This window comes from Strix aluco, chromosome 31, assembly GCF_031877795.1.
Source record: "Strix aluco isolate bStrAlu1 chromosome 31, bStrAlu1.hap1, whole genome shotgun sequence".
NCBI lineage: Eukaryota > Metazoa > Chordata > Aves > Strigiformes > Strigidae > Strix > Strix aluco.
Window position 1 is genome coordinate 2,254,641 of NC_133961.1, and position 27,217 is coordinate 2,281,857.

A 27,217-nucleotide genomic window follows, 5' to 3' on the forward strand; every position below is an offset into this window, starting at 1 on the left:
AGATTCTCTCTCAGCTCGTTTATTCCATCTTTCTCTTTTTCATACATTTCTTCTTTTATTCCTTTAATCTCACCTGTAGAATCACTTTTTAAGTAATACACATATACAGACACATGTGTGCATGCATAGCATTCCAAGACGTAGTTTCTCTTTTTAATTTTTTTTTTTTCTTTTTTGGTAATGTAGAGCTATTGTGAAAGGAACAGAAGTAGTTTTCAAGTCAACAGAATTCAAAAATTTTTACTAAAATAAAATACAATTGCAATTTATATTTTAAATTTGATGAAAATATAATCCATGCAAAACCACCTTTGCCAAACTAAGCTATGAATCATGTATTGCTATTGTAGTAGAGGAACGAAGAAATTAAGGACTCTTTCACTGCACAAGCCATTTCAAGTAGATTGAAAAAAGCCCCGGAGAGTATTAAACATGAAACTCCAGCAGGTGGAGTTTGGATGACTTAGCAGAGAATTTTCTTGGATGCTCTGTCTGGGAAACTGTTCCAGAGCTGAAAGCCCAGATTACATCATACACATACTGCAAAATTTAAGAAGAAACAAAAAAACTATGGGTAGGACAACCAGAATCCTTGCACAAGCCAAATGATACGTAGAAAAGTAACTCAAATTTTAGAGTTTGGAAATTGTGTTGCTAGAAAAGGTGTAAAGATTATCTGGGATATGTGACTCCCCCTTCTTGCTTTAATCATTACATCTTATTGTTACTTTCAAAACCAATAATGTTCTAATTTCTTCAGGTTTTTTTTACTGGGGTTTCCTATTTTTACATGAGATTTGGTTTTCAAAGTTCTCAAAAGTGACAGACTTTATTCTCCTCTTTCTGATTTTACAAAAGATAGCCATGAATTCATCTGATGATGTCATCATTTCAGTGTCTCCTCCTCATTCCAACATTCCATACGTCACTGTAGTTACAGTATAGGCAAGATTTCTCTCTCATGAAAGTAAGTTAGGGTTCACTGATTCATCCCTTTAGAGAGCACGCTGATTAACAGCCAGTCTAGGTGTGAGTTACAAATGTATGAAAGCGAGGACTAAAACCAAGACAAATTAAAGCCAGTATTTTGTTGAACAGATATCACCTGAGAAAATCATGACTTGTTGAAGTAAATAGCATGTAGCTATTGAAACACAGATCTCATTTGTCTTAATAGAGTTAATACTGAAAAAACTTTCCCAGACTCCTTCAAACCAGCATTAGCATTTTGTCAAAATATGAGTTTGCCATTTGTGTAAAACTGACACTAGATCTGTGGCTTTTTTTATTCTTCAAGTTTTCGATTGTTTAGCATGCGCTAAGCCTTAAAACTTAAATGCGATAAATAAAAAAAAATTCCCTAATTTCTAGTCATACACTGCATGTCTGAAGCTGAGCTATTAACCCCTGATTATTCTGTACCCATGCTTTTCAGTGGAGAACAGCCAAAGAAGTTGTTCCCAAACCAAAGCTCTTCTGCCCTGCTGTGTTCCCTCAACCACAAACTGCACACAACCACAGTGTTTCCACGGGGCACCACTACAGAGTGAGGCTGCAGGGCCAACATAAATTGTAGATTTACTGGATAGGTTTCCCAGAATGTCCCCAAGCCCATCCCTTGCTCAAGAACCTTCCCTTTTTCAGTAGGGATGGCTCTGGGTGTTAGTCTACTACAATACTAATATATAATACCACCTCCATAATAAAATGTCCTCCACTACCTTCAGACAAACTGTAGATTGAATTTTAGATGCAAGTTTGAAATTAGATTTTTTTTTTGGCAACACCTGCACAAATGAGAAAAAGATGCCTTAAATAGTTCTACTAAGGAAAACAAAAACCCAGACACTGAAGTCTAACTCTCCTGATTATATCTTGAAGATAAGGATAATTTATTTCTTCATTTACTTCTTTTGGTATGAAATTGCAAGGTAGCTCTTCACATTTCATAGACTTTCACCACCTGGACTTAGAAAAAAAGTGAAAATTTAAAAAATGCTGTACTTAGCTCATGTAAAATCTGGAATATAAACTTTAGAGAAGGGCAAAAGGGTTGAAAAGATTTTCCATTCTTCTCATTGAAAAGACTACAGTAATGCTCATATCGGACATATAAAAGCTTATAACAGCTGTTATGAAATATTTTCACAAGACTCTGAAGATAGTACAACTAAGTACAATATTAATTTAGTTATCTTTTCTTAATGCTGTTATCAACCTATAATGCCATCAGTGGGGACAGGGAATCTTGAAGCCATTACATATAATTTTTAATGCATTAGAATATTTTAGCAAAAAATACAATTACTGTAATAATTTTAATACATTTAGCCCTTTTCAAAGTAAAATAAAATGTCCCTCTTGTATGGTGAATTGAATGGAACTCACTTGCTTTGTTTTTCACATGTTATTTCTGCATATGGCAAGATTTTTAAGATTTTATGACCATTTCAGAAAGAAAATACCTTGCACTTTGTATTTGTACAGGACAGCAGGAAAACATATTCAAAATCCATCAAATGAACTGAAGAATAATTCTCATGAGCCTGCTAGAAAGTGATAGCTTATAATCAAGATCAGAGGTTTTTTTTTTCACGATTTTTTTACATCACACACCACCTACAATGTGGTCATCTGCAAGACAAATTCCATTAGAGCTTTCTATCAGTTGAGCTCTGTCATATAGGAGAGCCAGGCTTCATTCTTAACGTTGTAGTCTCTGGAGCAGTAACAGGCTGCATTGGTATGTGATTTGAGCACCAAAACAAGAGAGCACAGCATTCCTCTCACTTTATTGCAGAGCTCAGTTCATAATTTAAACTGTGAAGTCCTCTAACTCTGGTATTTAATTGATCTGCAAAAGTACTGGGTGTTTTATAGAAGTAGGAAGGAGTCAGAAATAATCACAGAATCACAGAATCACAGAATCATCTAGGTTGGAAAGGACCTTGAAGATCATCTAGTCCAACCATTAACCCAGCACTGACAGATCCCAACTACACCAGATCCCTCAGCACTATGTCAGCCTGCCTCCTGAACACCTCCAGGGATGGGGACTCCACCACCTCCCTGGGCAGCCCATTCCAACACCCAACAACCCGTTCTGTAAAGAAATGCTTCCTAATATCCAGTCTAAACCTTCCCTGGTGCAACTTGAGGCCATTCCCTCTTGTCCTGGCGCTGGTTCCTTGGTTCAAGAGACTCATCCCCCCTCTCTGCACCCTCCTTTCAGGGAGCTGTAGAGGGCCATGAGGTCTCCCCTCAGCCTCCTCTTCTCCAGACTAAAGCCCCCCAGTTCCCTCAGCCGCTCCCCATCAGACCTGTGCTCCAGACCCTGCACCAGCTCCGTTGCCCTTCTCTGGACACACTCGAGTCATTCAATGGCCTTTTTGGAGTGAGGGGCCCAAAACTGAACCCACTCATCGAGGGGCGGCCTCACCAGTGCCGAGTCCAGGGGTAAGATCCCTTCCCTGTCCCTGCTGGCCACGCTAGTGCTGATACAAGCCAGGATGCCATTGGCCTTCTTGGCCACCTGGGCACACTGCTGGCTCCTGTTCAGCCGGCTGTCAATCAACCCCCCCAGGTCCCTCTCTGACTGGCAGCTCTCCAGCCACTCCTCCCCAGGCCTGTAGCGCTGCTGGGGGTTGTTGTGGCCCAAGGGCAGCACCCGGCATTTGGCCTTATTGAAGCTCATACAGTTGGGCTCAGCCCATCGCTCCAGCCTGTCCAGGTCTCTCTGCAGAGCCTCCCTACCCTTGAGCAGATAATCATAACCATAATCTCTATGGTTCCAAGAAGCGTAGGGAAGATACTGGGAAAATCATAACTAGTACGGTTTCCATGTAACACATATATACTCACCCAACCAGACATACCAAAATGCTTTTTCTTTCTGCTTATCATGAGCAAGCAGGAGTATCTGATTTTTTTGATGAGCCAATAAAACCAGATTAACACTCAGTAAGAATGTATGTATTGTTTAAAACGGTCACTGATATCGTTTTGTATTACTCCAGAGAGGAATAAGGATTGTCATTGACCCAGTGTCCCACTTGGCAATAGGCATACCTTTTTTCTTAACAGCCTCCTATGCACAACCTTTAGGAGTTAGTAAAAACTACCTGTTTATAAAACCATGGTGACCATAAGTGCTTTCATAAATACTGGTTAGAGAGTAGCTGTAGTTTTTTAACATAAACCCATTGATTACAGATGGCTCAGATGTAGGTTTCCTGGAAATAATTTTTTCAATTTTCAGATAAGCACTGGTCATGGACACAATGTTACTGGCCAGATGGGCAAAGTACAAATAGCTATGTTTAATTGCAGTGTCTTTGTACAGACTCCACCACAATGCTTAAAAGAAATCACCAATAAAGTGCTCTAATGCACTTTGGAGGAACAGGCAAAGCTAGGAATCTCGACTGCAGCATTTTAGATTCAGGTCCATCTTTGTCCTCTATTAAAATTCCCTTAGAGTAGATATTATTTTTCATGTAGTACATCAAAGGATAATGTCTTGCCAAATGTTTCTTTGAGATTATTATAGAACTTTGGGTTTCATTCTGTGTTAGACTTATCAGACTCCTTGCAGGGTGTGATTCATCGTTACCTATCTCCACAGTGTCCTCTTTAAATCAGGCCTTCTTACTACAATATTCACTTGTAACCTTGAGAACTGTGCATCTAACAAGAGATATTTACCCCCATAACCTGGCAGAAATTTCTTCTTGAATTTACAGAAGTATACTCTTCAGTAGACTCTTCATCCTGCATGCTATTGCATACTAGAAAGCCCCAGAGAGATTTTTGATAAGAACATTATTTACCAGGCACAGGACCCTGAAAATTCACAGTAAGGGTGGCCAAGGAAGAAAACAGGTGAAAAGACATTCAGAGATGATATATATAATTCTTTTTCCTAACTTAAATCGTCTTAAAATGCTTCTATTCAGTTGCCAATGCATAAAGTAGTTGAATTTGGCAGAACTTCTACTTGGAAGAACACAGTGTCCTGAAGTTGGTTTTCTTATGCAAAGCTGTCCTTTTAAGCTTTCAGCATGCAAGGTATACACCGTTCCTACACCAATAAGCTAAATCCAGAGAATGTATATAAATAGAAAGGAAAAGGGTGTATATTTCCTATTGGTAAATGAGTCTGAGTTTAAATTAATGTAAGCTGGTTACTCTACAGGGAGTCTAATTGTCATGCAAATTACAGTGACCTATACTTTCCTCTGATTTGGCTGACTTTGTTCTTCCTATTTTCTTAAACCAAAATCCTTGGACTTCTTCCTGTGAGTTACTTCGTTAACAAGTTTTTTAATTTCATTTTGCACATAGGGATACAGCTCTCATTATAGGTATTATAGACAGCTAAACATATTTCATATTTATGTCTAGGAGTCCCAGAACAACTGAACTGGAAACGACTACCTTGGATATAAAGATGAATTTTCTTATTGACAATTAAAAATAACAAAAAAACAGAACAAACTTTTCAGCTTTGTCTAATAAATTCAGTGATAACTACAACTCCTTGCGAAACTTTTCCTGGCATTGTGAAATACATCTTGCAATATAATAGAGATAATTGAAAACACCATTAGAAGGAATAATCTTAATCTTGCTTTAAAAGTCAAACAACCTTCTTTGCCATCATACTGCTTACATAAACTAAAATGAAAACTATGCTATTCTTCAGTAATGATCCAATATGGTTTAATTATTCTCTTGTGATTGTGTTTTGGACCATCACAGCAGAATATCATAAGAATTTTAACAAACTTTTGATGTTTAAAGCCATACTAAAAATGAGCTATATCCAAGTACAGAAAAAAACAATATTTTATTTATAATCTTAGTTTAGTGTTTGAACTACAAATTCTGGTTCTAGAATTGTTTAAAAGATCATGGGGTTTATAGGTTTTCACAAGTAAATTAATTTCTTGGGTTTTGTGGTTTTGTTTTTCTTTTTTACTGTTTTTTTTCTTCCATTTTTTCACAGAACGGTCCTTTTGGTAAATACAGAGCAAATCATTACACGGAAAGAAAAAGTTTTGCTTGTTTGTTTTTCTCACTTGTAAAGTTGCTGTTATTATTCCATTCTCTACTGAATAATTTCCAAAAGGGCATGAGGAAAAAAAAAAAAAAAAAAAAGAAAAAGTGACAAAATAGACCGAATCTCACCACTAGAATTCACCATAAAAATTCCCAAAGTGTAACAGAATTCTTACAAAATTTCCTAGACCAGTTCTTTTAGGGAATTAAGATCTCCTATGAAAAATATGGCAAATGGGAATCAGGGTAGGTTGGGGAGGAAAAAGGGAATGAGGAGGGTAAAGAAGTGCAGCAAAAACAGGTTCTGAGGAATACACATAATTTTGTCTGCTTTAGATCACAATAGAATTTTTAATAAATAAATTTCTTTTTCTTTGTAAAGACACTTTTTTGAAACAGTAGATTTAGCCCAGTCATTTGTGTCATTTGTTTTATAAACCATCTTTTTTTGTCCCCACCCCCACCCCATAATGTCATAAATGTTTTAGATTTGAGTCTCTTGTACATTGTCTTTTGAGTTCATTCGGATCAATAACGGTTCATGCACTGAACTGTGTATTGAATTTATTGTGTTAACTGTTGTTGTGTGGTTGAAAGGAGACTTATAAGAGTTATAGTGATTTAGGTGCTCATGCTCTATTGCTGGCATGGGCAAGTGACTCTCTATGGGTGTATCACCTGTAAGCTCATCATCCACATTAATGATCTCTACAGTCCGCGTTGGAGCATGATGGTTCTGTCGGTGATGCTGTTTCCTCATTTTGTAGAAAATTACCAGCATCACAGCAGCCATGAGAGTGATAGCCACAAAACAACCAATTATGATTTTGGTAGTCTTCATAACCTCATCTATTCCCGGGATCCCGTTGTTTGCGTCCGTCACAGGAATGGTGAACATTTTTTCTGTAGATCTTGTGCTCTGTGGAGTGAGTGAGGTTGTCATGTTAGTGGTCTCCCAGTTGGTAACTGGTGTGGGCCCAACTTGCTCTGTGGTCTGTGCCTCATCCTGAGAAGGTTCCACAGTCTCTACTGTGACGGTTGAAAAGTACGTGTAACCGGGGTTATCCAGGGCAGTCACATTCAGTGTGGCAGAAGCTGTGGTATTCCCAACAGAGTTACTCACCATGCATGTATACAAACCCGTGTCTTGCACAGTTACCTTTGTAAAATTTAATGTGCCATCACTGAGCACAGCAATCCGAACTCTGTATGCCCCATGCGTCATAACAGATCCATTTGGAGTAATCCAAGATACAGAGGTCAGGGAGGTTGATGCCCGGCATTTCATCTCTGCAGCCATGCCTTCTGTGACGTTGAGGTCTGCTGGTGGCTCCACTATGACTGGAGCATAACACGTGAAGTAATTCAGGTCCAGCTCACCAATGTACCTTCCTTTTAAACTGGGAGGTGTGTGGCAACGGGCACAGCATGCAGTATTGGAGGGTGCCTTGTCTTTAATCCACCAGCTGAGCCAAAGGATATCACAGTTGCAGTTCCAAGGATTGTGATGCAAGTGGATCCTTTCTAGGCGGAGTGGTGTGAACAGGTCATGAGGCAGTAGTGTTAGATTGTTGTGTGCCAGATTGATCTCTACAAGTGACTGAAGGTTATCGAAAGCATTCCTTTCTATCACTTGAATCTGAGACTGTATCATCCACAATTTCTGAAGATGCATTAACCCTTGGAAAGAACCTGGCCTGATGGCAGTCAGGTGATTCCCAGAAAGATCTAACTCATCCAGTTTTACAAGTGGGGTGAGGTTAGGAATCTCTCGAAGATTGCACATGGCAAGGTTCAAATACCTCAAGTTGGACAGACCTTCAAAGGCACCTTCTGAGATATATGAAAGCCTTTTCAATTCCCCCAAATCCAGCCTCCGGAGAGAAGGGATTCTGTTAAAAGCATAAGAAGGGATGCTCTCAATGGGGTTATTTCTCAACCACAGTTCCTTCAGTTTTGAAAGGTATACAAAAGCCCCATTTGGGATAGTGGTCAGACGATTATCAAAGAGTTCCAAAGTGTTGAGATTGGCCAGACCATTGAAAGCCCCTATTTCAATTGTTCTGATGTGATTCCTGCTGAGCTGCAGGATTTCTAGGTGCCTCAGATGCTTGAAGCTATTAACTTTAATGATTTGGATCTGGTTCTCATGGAGATTGAGCAAGCGGGTGTTGGTGGAGATGCCGTCTGGCACGTCTCTCAGATTTTTCCTTACACAAATCACTTTACTAAACTGATTGCTGCAGGAGCAGACAGAAGGGCAAGTTTGAGCCCTCACTAGACCAGCCACCACAAGAAGCTGAAGAGCCAACAGCACCACAAGCAGGGGGTCAAATAGGGCCCTGTTAAACCTAGGACCTATCATTATCTGCTGTGGATGTAAGGTCATCTTGTTCAACATTCATAATTTATTTGGTGTTGGTCCTTCTGGAGTTTGAATAGCCTGAAAGAAAGAAAGAAGGGAGAAGGAGAACATTAATCTCAAAAAGTGAAGTGTGCTTTTTAAATAAAGACTTCTCAAGTCCTTTCAATCAACTCTACCAATTTCATGAAACTCTATAGGAAGAATAGCCATAGAAATTCTAATATTTTGTTTCCTGTACAGCTATGTATGTGAGCTGTAATTGGCAATGAGATAAGAAAATATCAGACACTAGCTTTTCCGTCTTAGTCCAATATGTAATGCATGTAGCTGGATGGCAGATAAGTTCAACCACAGTGGATACCTAAAAGAAATGTTCTAACTCAGAGGCAGAGTTGAAAGAAGTGACAAGGGACTCAAAATGCAAAAATAAGTAAGATAGGAATCATCATAATATTCAAGGTGTTAACCTTCTTGACATAAGACAAGACAACAGATAATATGAAGAGCAAGTGGAGACTCCTGTTTTATATGGGTGAATATCTTTGTCTATACAAATGTGATTCCTGCGTTGGAGCTTAACTAGAAATAACGCCTTTAATACTGAACACAGCAGGTCATGCAATGTCAGGGCAAGATCTTGCCTATTTCAAATTTAAAAAAAAAAAAAAATACAAAAGAAACATGCTGAGCATCAGTTCTTCCCTACCGTTAAACAGCATCATCCAATTTCATGATATTTCCTCCTCAACTCTTTTGTTTGGCACCAGCAGCAGAGAAACACTCATTAGTAAATGTGTGCTGAACACAGAAATAAGAATAACCATTTAAATGATGAAAAATATCTCTGTAGCTTCAGGGTTGGCAGTTTCATTGGCACCTCTTAAAAAAATCCTACAGATCTTACTGTAAGGGGAAAAAAGACCTTTAAACTATAAATTATCATTACCATTTTAGGAATTTCAGTACTGATTCATTTGTGGTAGTTCTTAAAGCCCCCAGCCCTCAGTTCGTTTTCAATCTGCTCGGTGCAAGGTCCCTCTGTTGTAGAGATTAATGAAATTTCCTATAAATCAGCCAAAAGTGAAGTCTTATAAATTACAGCAAGCTTAAAGCATATTTATAACCTAGAGCACCCAGATGCATAATACATGTATTCAGCCAAACAAAATACTATAAGGCAATGGTTTTCCACTCCAGGCTTGGAATTGTTTCATTTTGTATAAAAAAAGCTATCTTTCTTTAAAAAAAATACAGGAAAAAATATATTAACTTGTGTCTCACAATAATTCATTTAATGAAAGACTCTTTTCTAATTATATATTCAGACAATGATAATTCTGAGAATTCATTTCTGCATTTTTTTAAAAAATTGTTATAATGGTTCAGAGCTAGCGAGTATTCTCATCTCGCTTTTAATAATTTACTGCAGAGAAAGCCAATATAATGGTTAAAAACCTGTGAATGGGAATTGGAAAATCTAGGCTGTATCTGTTTGATCTGCTCTGTAAGTGTTATTTATAAAACATCATTCTTGTTATGAAAGATTCATGAAATTAATGTGTTTTGCAACCTTGAGCAAGTCTTCTCTCTCAGTGGCTTACATTTCTGTCATATGGCTCTGGAGACCCTGTGGTTAGATGTTACTGCTCCCACCTCTTCATCCCTTTCCTCTGCCAACAACTGCGCTGCTGAACATCAGCTTCATGGGTTTAGGACAATTACTAGACTAGATGAGGGGCAGCTGCTGTACACTCCTTCCTTCTTACTGCAGGCTCTTCAGAGGTGCTGAACACAATATATGGAGAAACACTTTCAAACTAATCACTAAAATTCGAGTTCCCTTACATCAAAAATCCAACTGTAGCAAAACTACCTGTAAGAAGGAGGTGAAAAGGACTTGGTTCCCATCCTTCTTACACTGTCATGAAGAAGAATCTGCCCGTTGTGGTCAAAAAAATTATATCAGTGAGTCTAATACCAATTTCAGGCTCCTTAGTTAAGATCTGTGATCCATGAATTTTGCTGTTGATAGTAATTAACTATCTTCTGTGATAGTTAATATGCTTGTATTAGCATTTTTGTTTGTCACTAGTTGTTTTATTTATTCAGTAGATTTGTCTCTCCTTTCTCATTTTTTAAATTCTTCTAAAACTTATCCCCTAAGGACTTGGACTGAACAATGACTGCCATTCACAAGTAATAAAACCGATACAGAAACACACTACACCAAAAATTTTACCATTGCACTGGTGTGATGTTACTGTCTTCACTGGAACTGAGATAAGAACTCAGTCCCCTACGTCCAGCTTCAGAGCTGCCAGTTATCCTGTATCTTTAACATATAAGTACTCTGCCATTTCTCTGGAATATTTTCTGAGAGTCATGAGAGAAAATCTTAGCTTTTGTAGCCACATTTGATTTAACTTTGGATTTATTTACATCACAAAATTTTTTTTCCCTCTACTTTGGTAATACAAGAAGCAAAATGCAGTGTTCAGCATATAAAGCACACTAACTGGGCTTGGTGCTGCAAGCACAGGGGAGCTGATGATTCAAAAAAGCCACCATGACCAGCAGAAAAAATGTTAGGCAATGCCTTGCAAGTTCTCACTTCCAACTGGTGAGCCTTGTGTGAGGCGAACATACTGCAGTGAAATTCCTAGTGGCAGTAAGAATGTATTAAAAAGGTCCTTTCTTTTGTACTAGTGGTTTTCCACAACTCAGAGCTTAAGTATTCAGGAAGTCTTGGTGCAGTCATTTCACATACGGGTAACTTTAAATCATAAATACCCTGGAAATACCCCCCAAAAAATTAGCCAGCACAAAACCAGTGGAAAATTCACTTAAAGCCTTGAAGAACACTATGGAAGTATTTTAATGGGCCTTACATAAAGATCCATCTGGAACTCTGTACTAGAGTAATTTGCTATTCAGTATCTGTCTATTATGCTAAAGACACATGAAGGTTTAGCTTTATAAATCTACACGTGGAACACAGACCATCAACCAGCTTCTTTCGTCTTTGTTGACAACTCTTTGTCTTCTAAGCGATTTTTTTTCCCCTTCATTTTTCTAATACCAAAATATCAACTCTATGGTCAATTCAATAGCGCTAGTGCCCTCTGCTGTAGAGATTTAAAATGTAGTTTAAAATGCGAAGAATTTCCTTACTGCACAGTGAGTTCCCCAGACACCGTACAATTATTAAATGTGTTTCCAAACATGACTTTAAGTCTGTCTGTGGCATTGCTCTAATTACCAAAGCATATATCAGTTGTCATTTTAGTACAGTAATGTATATTCTCTTTATGGCCGTGGAGACATATACATACACAAACACATACACATATATGGAGAGTTATTTGTTTTGTTTTCTATTTCCACAGAACTCAGAAAATCTTTTTTACAAATTGCCATTTGATATGCGTGCCTCTCTCTAGTTTATCTGATACGTAGTCTTGATCAACTACACATTTTCCTTTGAGTGAAAAACGTTGCCCTCTTAAGATCTGACGCAGAAAATGAAGTAAGGAATGACAGTGCTAATCCACCTCTGCAGATATGCACAGTGCAGGTTTCCTTAGGGACAACTTGAAGGATGCACTAGTTATGCTGTTGAAAGGTAACTTTGCCAAACATGCATGCAGAGATGTCTTCCTTATGAGCATTGTAACGGAATCCTCAATTCATTTTCCTATTTTTTTGTAATTAGGTTTTAAGCCTGATGTGCTTTGATCTCTCCTTGTTATTTTACCTGGAGAAAGTGACCCTACTTACCCTGATCACTGAAGGATTTTCCTGTAACGGCGGGCTTTGATTGCAAAAGAGAACTTCTACACCATTCCCAAAGATCTGCCCAATGAGGTACGGCAGGTGGAAAAGATATTTTCCCAAGCTCCAATGACCCTTAGCTGGAGCACTGGCAGTTGAGTTGCTGCTGGCAACTCAGCTTTCTGTCTAGTCTGTGGGTCTATGAATAACTGTCTCAGCAGTGGAGCATTGCAGTGCAAAGGCCACGGCTTTATCCCAATATATGGTTTATGATACAGTATGATCTAACACACTTTGGTTGGTGCTGTACATCTGCCATGAAAGATGAGATGTGATGCTACATGTCACTGCATTGAAAATATAGACAGAATTTATCAGATATCAGGTCATTAAACTATCACAGTAAAATTAAATCATCACAAGTACATCACTGTTAAATCTCAACTAAAGCACAGTTAAATCATCACAACTCTCCCTCAGCCACGTGCCAGAAAATTTCAGCATGAGGAACATGCAGATCACTTTTTACAACTTTTTTTTCAGGTTGACAAATATGTGGATGCATTCAGAAAAAAGCACCTTTGCTTCACTTTATATAGCACAGTTTGGTATGCTGTACATCACATCCTTCTAAAGAGGTTTTTTGAGAGAAAAACCCTTTCCAAAGATATCTGCATTTTTTAGTAAACAAGCCACTCTACAGTTGCAAATTAAATGGCAGATTTCCAAATATATGAAGAGGAGCTAGGTGCGTCAAGCGGCTAATTATGCTGGGAAGTCTCTTCTGGTAGTATCAGCAGCAGAGAATTGAAGAGAGTTTCTGTATGGAACAGAGCATGGAGTACAGCAATAAAAATAGGTCTAAATCCCAGGATGACCTTATGCAGAAGTGACTCTTTTGACTCTCTTTTCAGGAACTCTGAATGCTCTCAGGGCCTGAGACTGACTCCCTTTTGGCAGCGGTGCCAGCAGAGGAAGCCAAGGGAATTTCAGCGTAGATACCAGGAGACAAGCACACAATATGTTTTAGCTCCACAAAATACTGAAACACATGAGGGTAAACCCTCGTCCCAGAACAGAGACTGAACTGTGGGCAGGGAGCTCCACCGGGGTCAGAAATCCTCCACCAACATCTGCTCCGCAAATGCTCCTGCGGCCTCAGATGCGTGTCCCCATATGGCTGTGAAGGCTCGGGCTGATGGAACCACGTTGCCAGGGATTCACTCACCATACCCTCTTGCTCCCCTCCCTAGCTTTTCTGTCCTAAATTTCCCTTCCACCTGGCTGAACCCCTGAGGACTTTTAGTTCTTTTAGTTCAAGAGGAGTACAAACACTCTGCGTGCTGTTCCCTGCCCATGTACGGTACAATGACACCATTATTTTTCTCCATTGAATGTCTTTGCCACCAGCAAAGGAACACAGGTTATGCTCTTAATAGAGCATTACAATAATCATCATGCAAAATCAGTAAACTGTGTTACAGTATATCTCATATCTTTCTCTTCCCAATCTTATTTTTCATTTTTCTCGTGGATTGGCTCCTGTCTGCGATGTTTGGGGTTTTTTAAACAGACTGCTTTACAGTGAAAACCCATCACTGCCACTACATAGCTGCGTATCTTTTCCTCCATTCTTAAAAATCAGGTTTCCCTTTTCATTGCTACAGGACTTTAAAAGTCTCAACAACAGTTTAGGGAGCCATTGCAATAATGCCTAAAAACCTGGGAGATTTCAAAGCCCAGCAGCTTTTATCTATTTGGCTTTTATTTTATTTTTAGTTAAATACAGTGCAGGCCAAAGAGGGCTAGATAGGCAGCCCTGCAATGCAAACTGATTGCTCATGAGACCAGATAAATCAAAACACTCACGATGCAAATTATTCTCCTCTTTGCATGTTTCACTGTTTCACTCTGGGACATAGTCGAGATTTTCTTTGGCCCCTTGAAGCACGTAAGTATAGGAGGCAGCATGGCTGTTGCTCTACCACAGATACCTCCTGGTTCTCTTCTGCAAGTCCTTCAAGACTCAGCTGAATCACTAAGACACTGACCTGAAAGACCTAAATGTGATTGGACATACTCAATCCTCCTGTATCACCATTCATTTCAGGCGAGTTCAATCAAGGATGAGTTTGACCCAGTCTGGCTTTTTCTTCTTTTCTCTCATTTTGTAATACAGAAAACAGCTTTATTTCATACCCCTCGTTTTCCAGCATGATTTCATGTTTCCTCTCTCTTGTCTTCCTAAGGTTTAAAATTTTCTCCTTAACAGAAATGAGCATGAAATAGACATTTTAAAAATGAGAATTTTAGCGTGCATTGGTCCAGGCAAAAATATTTGCATTGTAGCTGGAAACAAAGAGATTTCACAGTGTTTTAAACTAAATCAGTTCAGTATGTCCCTTTACTTATAAATATTCTTTTACTCCCAAGAATCATTTGCACTTTGTATCCTCACTACAACTCATAACATTTGCTAATTTTATAGGAAAATCATAGGAAACTTCAGAAACATGTAATGGATATATCTTTAGGACATACATACTTATTTATTAAGAGGAATTATTTGGCTTCTTTATTGACCTTTACCTGGATGTCACCCAAAGGGTGAAGAGGACAAAATAGTCCTAATCCCTCTGTTCAGACTGCTCACAGTGCTATGAATAGGAGCAATCTATGAACTATTCACGATGAACTAACTTAAATTCTTTCATAAAAGCCCCCACAATACAGCATGGTACTCGCCCACCCAGGAAACATTCTAGAAATTTAATTGGAATTAACTTTTGAAGTGGGTTAATTATATTGCATTAAATCTTTGTGTGGACACTCTTATTTAGAATTTAATTTAAGCTAAATTGAATCAAGGCCACTGTAATTTCAATTAAGAGTGTCCATAAAAGAATTTAATGTAGTTTAGCTAGTCCCTTTTCAAAGTTAATTTGGATTCATTTTCTTGATACCCCATGTAGACATTAGGAATTTTTGTTTTGTATTGACTTGGGCTCGATTCAAACCAACTACATAAAGGTAGAAAGGTTTTCTACCCCATCACTTGGGTTATTCAAGTCCCATTTGGCTCTTCTCACTTCACTAGTTAAGTTGATAAAACACAGTTTCTCTGAATCTTTTTTGTTTGTTTCATCTTCTATATTTTTCTGGACAGATATCTGTGTAGGGGAAAACACGCAACTGTACAGAAGAAATTTTATAAAATTCCTGATAACAAAATTCTCTTAATTATGGCAGCATATCACTACATGTCCTGTAACAACCATGATATAAGGGGAAGTCACACAAACACTTTCAGGATTTCACAACCTTATGCCAGAAATACCTCAGTGAGCAAAAATTAAACTTCAGTGTATTTATAACTATTGAAAAGAAGCTTTCCTTAGCCCTTTTTCATTTATTATCAAAACAAACTCACAGATCCCCATTCAGAAGACATCTGTGAACCACAGCAAAATTAGTATAAAACCAACCCTTAATAAAAAATGATATGATATGCTAAAGCACTGCTCCAAACCAAAGCAATTTTCACTCCCGTCACACTGGGGTCGTTATTTTGAAACACTGTAGTATTTCTTTGTTTTTAGCAGACTAGTAGTGATTTAAGACAACATCTAAATGTACTACAGTGATACTTCACTTCAAACTAGTTTTGGTCTGGTAGAATATTATCAATTTTTTTACATGGAAGCATTAAGTTGTATCAATTAACATCCTTTTCAACAACATACTACAGGATTTCAAACTAGCAGGCAAAAATCTGCAGGTTACGTATATGAAATATTAAAATGTTGTGTCGTTTAAAAGATGAAAAGGAAAAAAAAAAAAGGTGCAAGGCTGACAGAATCCAAGATGTTAGCTCTGATTCCTTCCAAAATTTTCTCCCTACTCACAAACTATAAAAACCTATGTAGGAAATGTCAGACCACCACATATTCTAAGAACGCATATACAAATGTAGCCAGTACAATGAAGAGTAACCAAAAAAATTGACAATTAGAGTATATACTTGCCCTTAATAAAGTTTCATCCTAATCTTAGAAAACTGAAGTCTAGTTTTTAAAGCCCATAACGTCCCTTCCTAAATTACAATATGTGCATTTGTCTACCGGATGTGTTAATGCTGAATATTCTTGTTTACCCATACAAATCATCCTTTGAGCCTTGCTGAGCTCTTGACCTCAGTAGATAATATAAACCAAAAGACAGAAATATTTTAGTTTGATGAACGTATAATACAGTTGTGGATCAGTAGTAGTTTCTATACTTTGTCAGCAGAGACGTTCTGGTAAAATTTGAAGACATTTAGAAATATCTTCAGATTATTTTGAGATTAGTGAACCAGGGGATTGTTCATTTCAGTGGCATAAAAAAATCGAGTTTGTGCCTTAAGAAGTGCAGTTTTTCCAAATGTATTTTGTGATATGTAAAACAGAGGAGACTGAGGGATGAAAGGGAATTTCATTAAAGCAGCCATGCAAAATCTGCACCAATGCTTTTTGGGGTATGAATTAAACTAGGTATCTGCCTAAATACTTCTATGCCATCATGCTGTGTCAAGACAGGTGTTTTCCTTTTTTTTAAGGTCTGAATTAGTTGATGTTCAGTTGGAGAAGGGCTTGATAGGTATTTCATAACCTTGGTAACTACAGGCTGTATTGCTAGCATGCACTATTATAAAATACCTTCTGGGAGAAACACCCAGCTAATAACACACTAAAGCACCAGAGTCCATTTTGCATCATTGCATTTGTAGTGGCTAACTGAGTCTAAATTACTCCCTCATTCTGTTAATAAACAAAGAGACAAAGAGAAAAAAAGACATAAGATAAAAAGTTAAGGCTACAAATAACCTCAAGTCTGGCAAATGATGGTTAAATTCTTGTCCTTGGTAACTATGGAAACCCCTGAAGGTAAGAGTGGAACACAGGCATTTTGTGGTCTGCAATTTACAAGCTGTTTATTTAATTATGAAAGAATATGAAACTGTTAGGGGCAATGCAATTATCATACTGTGATAGTGTTTGAAGAGAAAAAATAGGTACAGAGAAACATAAGTTAAATTTTCAGAAAATTACTTGTTTTAGGACTTTTACAAAACTACAGCACATTGGTTTTTACTGAGATCTGTCATTTATTTTTTTCTCCAAAAGGGCGTGGGGAGACAAAATTAGCGATACGACATTTTGCCATCATATCCCTCAGTAGATTCATCGTAATTATGTCCATTCTATGCCTCATGAACAAAACCAAGGTCAGGGTGTATTTCAATTAAACTCTAGGTGTTACCGAAGTGCAGCACAGCCAGAATAGCAAGCAGATTATTACCAGATCTATCACTGCTGGGCAATGAATAGGTCACAGGTGCTCTTGCATACAGTATTTGTACACCTTTAAATATTACAAGTGGGAAAATGTTTCGGTTCAATTTAGCAGGCAGCTAGTGAAATAAAATTAAGAGTGAAACTATGTGATGACTCAGGGGGACTATAACAACTACTTACAAGTATTTTCCCGGATCTGAACAACAAACTTTGACCTGATACTGCTGTTGTTGGGAGTTACATGAACGTAAAGGCCCCAGGGCCCTTTGCATACAATGGGAGTTTTGGCAACAACGCATCCTTGTTTGGATCGCCTTAATAAGATGTCAAATATAAACACATCCTCGCAAGGCCTCTGGAAAGGAGATAGGTAATATTATTCTAGTTTATAGCCGAAGAAACTGAGACAATAATGGATTCAATCAGTTGGCAAAATTTAGCATGTGTCTACACAACATTTTGCAAACATGCGCTTCACACTCCACGCTGACTAGGTGCAATGTGTAGTGCTCCACGTGACAGCCATACAGCCACCATTATCTTGTTGCTGACCCCAAGCTAATGTGTCTCACAGCACTGCTCCAGCCTGGCCCTAAGAGCACAAGGACGGAGTCTGCACCTGAGCGGAGCATGGATGGGTATGGCTCACAGCAGTCCACAAGAGTCCAAGTGGATTTGCTATAATGAAAGGTGTCAGCAGCAGAGGCAGGACAGGGACCCAGGACTCCCGACTCACATTTCCACCTGAATGTGGACTTTGTGTACATACTAAAGGTGTGATCATCAAGTTTTAGAAGACCAACATGCCATGACCTTTAAAACTAAATTTGATTAAATATTAGAAAATGTTCTGCCCTATTCTACAGATTCCTGTATTATGCTTCTTATCACAGTATTTGTACACCTTCCAGAAATGCTTTATACACGCTCCATTTGTCATTTCATCTGTGTATTCTTTCTCTTGTTCCTTCTCCTACAGGACTGTATTCAGATGCTGTTCTGGTTTGGTAAGTATTATCAAGTATCTGCCACGAGATGGCAAGTTTGAAGAAATACACTGTGAATTTGAAATTACAATTTATGATGTTTGCTGTGCTTTTCCTTCTTGAAACTCATTGGACATCTCATGAGAAGTGTTTCTTTCTTCTACCCAGAGAACAGGCCACAGACACCCACTGGTATAGATCACCTGGGACCCAGTCCAATCCTTCCTACAATGGGAATGGGCAGGATCTCCTGGGGACCTACTGTCACCTCTTCCCTGTGAACTGTTCTCAAAGCTTCCCCTTGGCAAGGCTCTCCAATATATGGGCTATGATCTTCTGATCCTTTGCCATAGGAAAGCTTTCATGTAAGCCTCATGTCAGACAGGGTCTTGGCAAGCCTTGAACTGATTTTTAAATATAAATGCTTAAAACAACCTGAAAGAAAATTCCTGCCATAGAACTGTACAAGTGGCAAAATGTGACATTTCAAATTCATTATCATTTGGGGCTATCCAACTAAGAAGATGTAAATGACTTGAAAAAGAGCACCAGTTCACATTCAGGGAACTTTCCTCTCTAGCTGAAGAAGGAAAGGGAAGAGGGTAATAGTTAAGAGGTTCATAACTGTTTCACATGCAACTAGGCAAAATATCTTCTGACACGACTGCACCAGTCCAGGATAACATGAACTCCAGCCTTCCCATTAGCAATAACCATATCCTCTCAACGGTCAGTCCTTCTGCCACAAACGTCTGTTTATCACCTAGTAAAGGACAGATGCTGTTTCATGGACCACAGCACTTTTGAAAGATAGTATGCTCCAAAACATGGTTCACTCTAAAGTGGCAAAGTAGTAATGTTTTAATTACTAAATGCCAATAATGAGTGCATTAACTCCTGAATATGTTTGTATAAAGCATAGTCATAAGGTGACATATGCATATATATATATGAGTATATTTGAATTTTACCTTAACAGGTAAAAAACACTCTTTCCCTTGACAGCTTAGTCAAGCACTAGAAGCAAAACTAAAGGGACATAACTAAGTCAAATTTTATAACTCTGTCGTCTACTTTGAACATTGCAAAAAACTTATGCATTTTTACTTAACCTGTTTTAATTTTATTCAAATGTTAAATTAATTCTGAAGTACTGTTAATACTGGTACATTCTATTTCCATTTGTGCTGAAATGAGGCACTAGCACAATCCCATATCATCCATGCCAATGTTCTTCCTTGGGGTATACAAAACATAATGTATATCTTCGCAGAATATATGGACTGATTCAAGAACTGATAATGTAGATCTGCCTTTAATTTGTGTTATCTGCCTTTAATTCTTGTTAATTTATCATTAACAAAGAAAGCTTTGAATGCAGCTTGGTGAAAATCAAAATCTGCAAAGAAGTTTGTGTGAAACAGTAGTAAATTACATGAGTTATTCTCTTTCTGTCCAGATGATCTATAAATCCAAGAATCATAAATGGTAAAGATAGAGATGACATTATCTCTCTGAAACTTTACACTGCTATAAGTCTTACAGAGAAAAGTAATAGATTACTTCATATTTTCACATAGACATGGTTTTTAAATTAATGAATATACATTTATGCAATGTATAATCTCTATGTAGGTTGCTTACAGCCTGCTTATTGAAATCACTGGCCAAATTCAAAGTATTATTATTGATTCATTACACCAAAAATTCATATCAGATGTAAAAAAAAAAAAAAAAAAGGCATTTACTTCTTTAGCAAATGATCACTTTCACTGAAGTGCTGTTATTTGCTTCAAGTTAACCAACAGGATGCAATGCCCAGTATTAGCGGTGCTGCCTGCTTGTTCAGCTGTTCAGACTCCGAAGTGCTGATACAGTATTCTATGTCCAGAAGACCACCACAGACTTCCATTTTTAACTAGATCCATGAGAGAAAATCATGGGTAAAAACTGACTCCCACAGAGACCAATGGGAGTTTTGTCTTTGATTTCAGTGGAGTCAGGACTCCATCTCACATGTCAATAAGAATTTGCTGTAAGAACCAACTGCAGGTTATTGCTGATGTAAGCACTAGGGCTTTGATACCATTATTTTAGGATATTTTTCTGGGAGATGGAAATTTACTTTTCGTTTAATTAAAACTGTCACATAACATAAAAGGAAAAGTAGTAACTGAGACAGTTAAAAAGACGGAGTTTGTGTATGTGAAAGCATTCTATGAAACAGAAGTAATGCAACATTTTAAAATGTCAAAGTATTAACGTATTGGATTCTTGAAAGATTCCAAGAAATTATTCTGCTACTTTAAAACTGTATAGCAAGAGACTGAATTCCAGGTTCAAATCAAATTTGAAAATTATCTGTCCAAAGCAGAATAAATTTGACAGCTGATGTTATTGAAGGATATAAATATGCCTGTTTGCAGTAAAGCTTTCCATTACTATGCTGACTTGTATAACAATACAAATATATTAATCACAGACAGCAGTGATACCACCTATTATTAAGGATGTCCAACATCTGCCATTATGAAAAGCCGTTTCCAGTTTCTTACAACTTCGTAAAATTTTAACCGTTTACAGATTAGATGTTCCATGCTAGCAATATACCTATAGTGTAGTCACTGGAAGTTGTACAGACACACTCAAAGCAGCTTTAAGGCAGCTGTCATACCTTATGGTAACAAATAGTTACAAAGAAAGGAGAACATTAGTGATAAAAGCCCAAGTGCTGAATTCAGGCTGCTCTTTTCATTCTGTACATTGAAAGGCACAGAGTTACAGAATCAGGGAATCACAGAATCACAGAATCAACTAGGTGGGAAAGGACCTTGAAGATCATCTAGTCCAACCATTAACCTAGCACTGCCAGTTCCCATCTACACCATATCTCTCAGCGCTATGTCAACCCTACTCTTAAACACCTCCAGGGATGGGGACTCCACCACCTCCCTGGGCAATCCATTCCACTGCCTAATAACCCGTTCTGTAAAGAAATACTTCCTGACATCTAGTCTAAACCTTCCCTGGCGCAGCTTGAGGCCATTCCCTCTTGTCCTATCGCTCATTACTTGGTTAAAGAGGCTCATCCCCCCTCTCTGCACCCTCCTCTCAGGTAGTTGTAGAGGGCCATGAGGTCTCCCCTCAGCCTCCTCTTCTCCAGACTAAACAACCCCAGTTCCCTCAGCCGCTCCTCGTACGACATGTGCTCCAGACCCTGCACCAGCTTCGTTGCCCTAACTAGTTACTAGGGGAAAAATATGATCTGGTCATGTAGTTAAAGATAGTCTCAAAACACAAAGTAACCAGTGAAGCTTCCATTCAAACACACGGGTTTATGCATGCATAGGTATACCTAACACACGTTGTAAAGTATATTTCAGCAGTATTTCTGAAAAAAAAAAAAAAAATTTGTTTCTTATCAGGAAAATATTTTCTGAATTTTTAAATTCTGACTATTGTTCCAGCTTGAGCACATTAAAAATGTAGCTGAATGACAAAAGTGCTAATGTTTCCAAATCTTTCTGGCTGAGAACTATTTCCCACATTCTGATCTATACTCATTATTCCAGTATGATGCATTAGGATAAGTACATCAAGTACTTTCAGGCAGTCATTAGCAGGGGGCCATGTAAGCACTTCGAGTGGACAAACACTTTGATAAGGCAGCCCAGCCCTCCCATGAAGCATGCATCTGAAGACTTTTGGCAACATTTGGCACTCTCTTACCAGAATATTTCACACCAGCTCCATGTGGTTCTGGACTGCTGAGAACAACGATAAATGTAAGTGCTAATGTGGCATTTAAACACTGACACTGTGTAACATACATATCCCCAGCACTGCTCTGCTGTACAGACCTGTATCACATAGTGGACTGTTCAGTCTGGAAGATTACATAATTAACTGTAGAGTAGATTTTGCCATTTCCTGATATTTCTAGCTATGTCCACCTGTGCAAGCATGCCTAATGGCAGCTATTACCAAGTTGTCAACATCTGCCCTTGATCTGCAAGAATGATTTTAAAACCTGGGTTCAAGCATCTTGGGGAAAAAAAACCTTCATTTCTTTACTCATATTGCTGTCCATATGCTCAATATTTAGGAAAGCTCAGGAAGTGACGAGATGTAATAACAGCAGCTAAAACCAGCTAAGACTACAGGGAGTTGTGTCTCACATTCTTCGCACAGAAGCACAAAGACCTGCTTTACTAGACCTGATTTCTGGACTGGGATCTAAATCTCAGAAGGATTTCATGGTAGACAGGAGAGCTGTTGGGTATCAGAGATAAGGAGCATGCACATATTTAAGAACTTCCTCTAGTACTGCAGCCATAGGTCTAAACCTAAGCTATCACTATCAGGGAGGGGGTGATGGAAAACCCCAATATTTTATATGTGAGCTCCTCTATGGCACTGAGGGAAAAAAAAAAAAGTTATATACATAGCACATTCCTGTAGCTTCTTTTCAAGTCTTTCAGTTCCAGAAGTGTGAAGGCAATCTTTTTCTCTGTAATTCTACAGAAATAGGCTGAATTTAGTCTAGTTCTCAGATGGGATAAACTGTCATTGCTCCATTCAAGCCAATGAAACCAGAATGATTTTTATTCCAGCTGAAGTTTGTGATCCTTGCTACCATCTAAACTACACTGATCCATTCTTGAGGAATATCAGGAGGTTCAGATAGCCAATTGCTATGAAAATGTAGCTTTTATAAAAAAGGCTTCAAACAGTATTTCTTTACAGAACGGGTTATTAGGCAGTGGAATGGATTGCCCAGGGAGGTGGTGGAGTCCCCATCCCTGGAGGTGTTTAAGAGTCGGGTCGATATAGCGCTGAGAGATCTGGTGTAGATGGGAACTGGCAGTGCTAGGTTAATGGTTGGACTAGATGATCTTCAAGGTCCTTTCCAACCTAGATGATTCTGTGATTCTGTGATTCTGTAAAGACAAATGTTTTTGTTTTAACTGTGTAATAAAGAAGATCTCTCCTGATTGCCGAAATGCTGAATGAAAGGTAATCGTACATTAAGAATGGATTTAGTTTTAGTTCTTAAAAAATAAACTTTCCTTTTTCTAAATAATGAATTATCTCCTTTCTCTTTCTCTTTTTTCTTCCTTAGTACCATGAAATACAGGGTTGCAATGGTAGCTATGAAATAAAAACAGCAAACATACCCCACAATGAATGAAGAGAGGTCCTTATCTCCAACCTTTATGATGTGTTATGCCTGATGTACATGGGATTTAGGAGATTTTACACTGACTAATAGATGGTAATAGCTTACAGTTATATACTGGCTTTTATCTAGAAGTTTCCCTGTGAGCTTTAAATCCTACACTGACAAGCAACATATATATATATGTATCAGTATTACCTTATCCTCCACTGAAATCTAGCTATTTCAGGAAAGAAACATAGCAGATTTTTTGCAGTTTATCATGTTATATCAAGAAATACTGAAGACTGCTATCTTCACTGAAACTGAAGGCAAACATCAGAAATGTGGGGTATATATCTATACTCAAATTTGACATACAACAACAATTAGGGCAAACTTCCCTATTGTTTTGGAAAGTGCATTTTCAAAAGAAGGCTTCCTCCAAGTAGAGTCGATTTCTCATCCACTTGTATCATGTTAGATAACTGTTTCTGTCAGAACAGCACCAAAGCACTAATGCTGGATTATCTTGGAAGAACCATCTGCTTTTACCGAATTGCTAAACTAGCTTCTTGCAACCCTGTCTTGTTCAGCAGCTACAATGGATCTCTTGCAGGACAGACTGAAAGTTCGGTATCCAATGTGAGCAGACTAGCACTCCGCATCCTTTAGTCAACCGTAACATATAAACTGATAATCTATCTATCAGTATTTGCAGAAGCATGTGGTAGACAGTCTCTCTTATCGCTGACATTTGTCTTTAGTAAGCCAGGGAGGGGATAAGAGAGTACTCAGAGTTAGCCATGAATTATCTTACCTCTTCTTAAAAGTGAATACAAATACCGAAAGCGAGTAGCCATCATTTGGTGGGATCTACAAACATTCAGTATCTACTGTTTAAACTGCCTTCAGCAACTGCTGCTTCTTTGCTGACTTAAAACAGGTAACAAATTATTGTTCAGTGGCAAATACCGGGATTTAATGTCCTCTCTGTAGGTAACCACAAGAACAAGAGAGCAAAGCTGTATCCAAATCTTACCCTAATTCTTTACAGCTGTTTAAGGGGGGGAGAATTTGCTGCTGCCCCACAAAGCAGCCCAGCAATGTAACCTGCAAGACTGCAGTATACTGCAGTCAGCAAAACAGCCTTAATAGTTTCTCCTTAATGTATAAAAGTAGCATAGCAAGACACCTTTCAATTTAATTAAGGGTCTGCCAGGAACTTACAAACTTCATTTTTCCTTCTTAAAGAGTACTAAATCCTCTTTTTAAAATTTCATTTACCTGCAGTCTGGTATCCAAGTTGTCAGCAATATTTTTCTCCTTAAGTATAGTACAACTTGCTAAGTCATTTTAAAATTATACAGCAGCAAAAAGAACATGTTTTTTTTCTTTTAATGGTTTGGGGTGTTTTTCTTCTCAGCAGGATCCCTCGCATTTATACTAAATACAGCTTCATTTTTCAAAATGAAATGTAACAAGCAGTACTTAAGAGTGAGAAAGGCACTTACTAGGCTATATTCAATTGCTCTTCACTGCTACTCTTTATCTCCCAATTTTTACTGAAAGGCAAAGTAAGAACATATTAGGGAGTGAGACGAATCATTTCATTAGTGATTGCGGAACAGACAATGCGGACACAGCAGACACAACATCTGAAAGTTGGTATAGGTCTACTACCGTCCTCTTCTTGAAACTGTCCTCTTCTTGAAATTCTCATTCTCAGACTATTGATTCAAGGGTTTTGAACGTGAGTTTGCCACACCTTCTTTGCAAATGAAAAGGAATGTCTGATTCCATTTGCAACAAAAACACTTTCACTTAATTTCCCTCTATAAATTGTGGATGCAAGATCTATAGCTGGACACAAACTCCAAAGAGATCGCTGCTGATTAGTCTGGGCATTCAGTTTTTCCTTTCTCTCATACATTAGTCTGAACTAGCAAATCTATTCCAGAGAGCAGCCTTGTGAAGACCTTGGGCCTTATGAAGGTCGTTGGCCATCCCAGTCTACCCATTACATGGTGGCACAATCATCAATAACATTAATAAAATTCAAAGTTCCAGACCTCATACGTCAACAAAAGTGACCTGGTTCTTCATCCCCTTGAGAAGAAAGTTCTCTTTTTCTGCATGCACGCTGAATTTTGCTATCTTAGAATGTTCTTTTAAAGGAAAGTTCCATTTCAATTCAGTGCATGAAGATCAGGTTGTTCGACACAAAATTACAGTTATGGATGCTGAGCCAGTGCTCTACAGCATGAAGAATGCCTGTAGAAAGTCCTGAGTGTGTTGTACTAGTGTTTGCTGTCAAAAATAAAATTCACAGGCCAGATCCACAGCTCGTATAAATCAGTGTAGCTTCACTGGCACAGGATCTGGCTCACTGCATCCGTTTAGTTTCTCAAACCCCTGAACCTACTCCTTTTACCCAAGTGCTGGTGACAGACGACTGAAGGCGAATTAACATACGCTTAAGAAAAACAACAACAAAGGATACCACCTCTCTTTGTTCATTGTTAATGGACAATAATGAAGATTAGTTTTTTAATATCTGTCTGGTAATTAGTTCATTATATTCTTATGCAAATTATATTTAATGCAGTATTTCTCAAAAATATTTCAACTTAATCAACAGCAGGGTCAAAAAAACCCCGTACAACACTTTGTGTCTCTGTCCTTTACAATGACTATTGGATTTCTGTCACAAGAAACAAACAAAGGGAAGTTTCTAGGAGGTGTGGATGATGGTTATAAGGAATTCAGTGTTTGATATGCTTGAGAGTCTTCTCTCTGGAATGAAGACATTAAAGGGTGCAGAATATAAGTATTTAAATTCCATTTTTTACTCCTCTCCTTATCAGTTACGACTTGTCAAAGCCATACCGTAATTAACAAAAAAATTCAGGATCACTACTCAAAGGTCCCAAGTTCAAGCTTGCTTTTTTTTTTTTTTTTTTGGTCTAACCCATGTTGTCTCAATAGTATTAAATACACATTAGGTTTACTTTCATGATCAAGTACTAAATGATCAGTTGTTTTGAACTGTAGCAATCAAATTAATCACTTTATCGCCCCTATTTGCCCAATCAGCTCACTCAAGAATAGCTTATGTGTCATTGACCAATGAAGTGATTAAGAGGATTTCAAAAGGGAAATTCGGATGATTGCTTCTACATGTTTCTAGTATAGTGCTCTGTGCCACTTGTCCCTTCAGGCAAATGCCATACTCCTTACCAGTATCACATTTTCTTATGTAATATGCAGAAATCTCGCTTTTCTGTTTAAAGTTACAGATTTATCTTAAACACAAGTTAACAATGTATATTGGAGAAGATCACAGCCTTCCATTATCTTGAATGTTTGATCTTAATAAGGCCTGACAGCACTTCAACTGAGTTAGAACAAAGTGTATAAAACTATCAGGACTGTATTAGAAAACAGTACCATAATCTTTGATGTTTGATTCCTTTCTTACTCATACAAAGACAAGTATGAGCTGATAGAATTTTTCTTGTTACTCAAAGCAGCTGGTTGC

At 38.1% G+C, this 27,217-nt stretch overlaps 1 protein-coding gene across 3 annotated transcripts in view; it reads right to left on the bottom strand.

Moving 5' to 3' along the window:
- Positions 1–5,829: 5,829 nt before the first annotated feature.
- Positions 5,830–27,217, bottom strand: part of LRRC4C (leucine rich repeat containing 4C) — a 512,204-nt gene continuing 490,816 nt past the window's right edge. For all 3 annotated transcript variants that reach the window (XM_074809816.1, XM_074809817.1, XM_074809818.1), the window contains one exon: positions 5,830–8,503. In XM_074809816.1, coding sequence (XP_074665917.1) covers positions 6,545–8,461 — 1,917 coding nt within the window. In that variant the 5' untranslated portion in view covers positions 8,462–8,503 and the 3' untranslated portion in view covers positions 5,830–6,544. The remainder of the gene's footprint in view (positions 8,504–27,217) is intronic.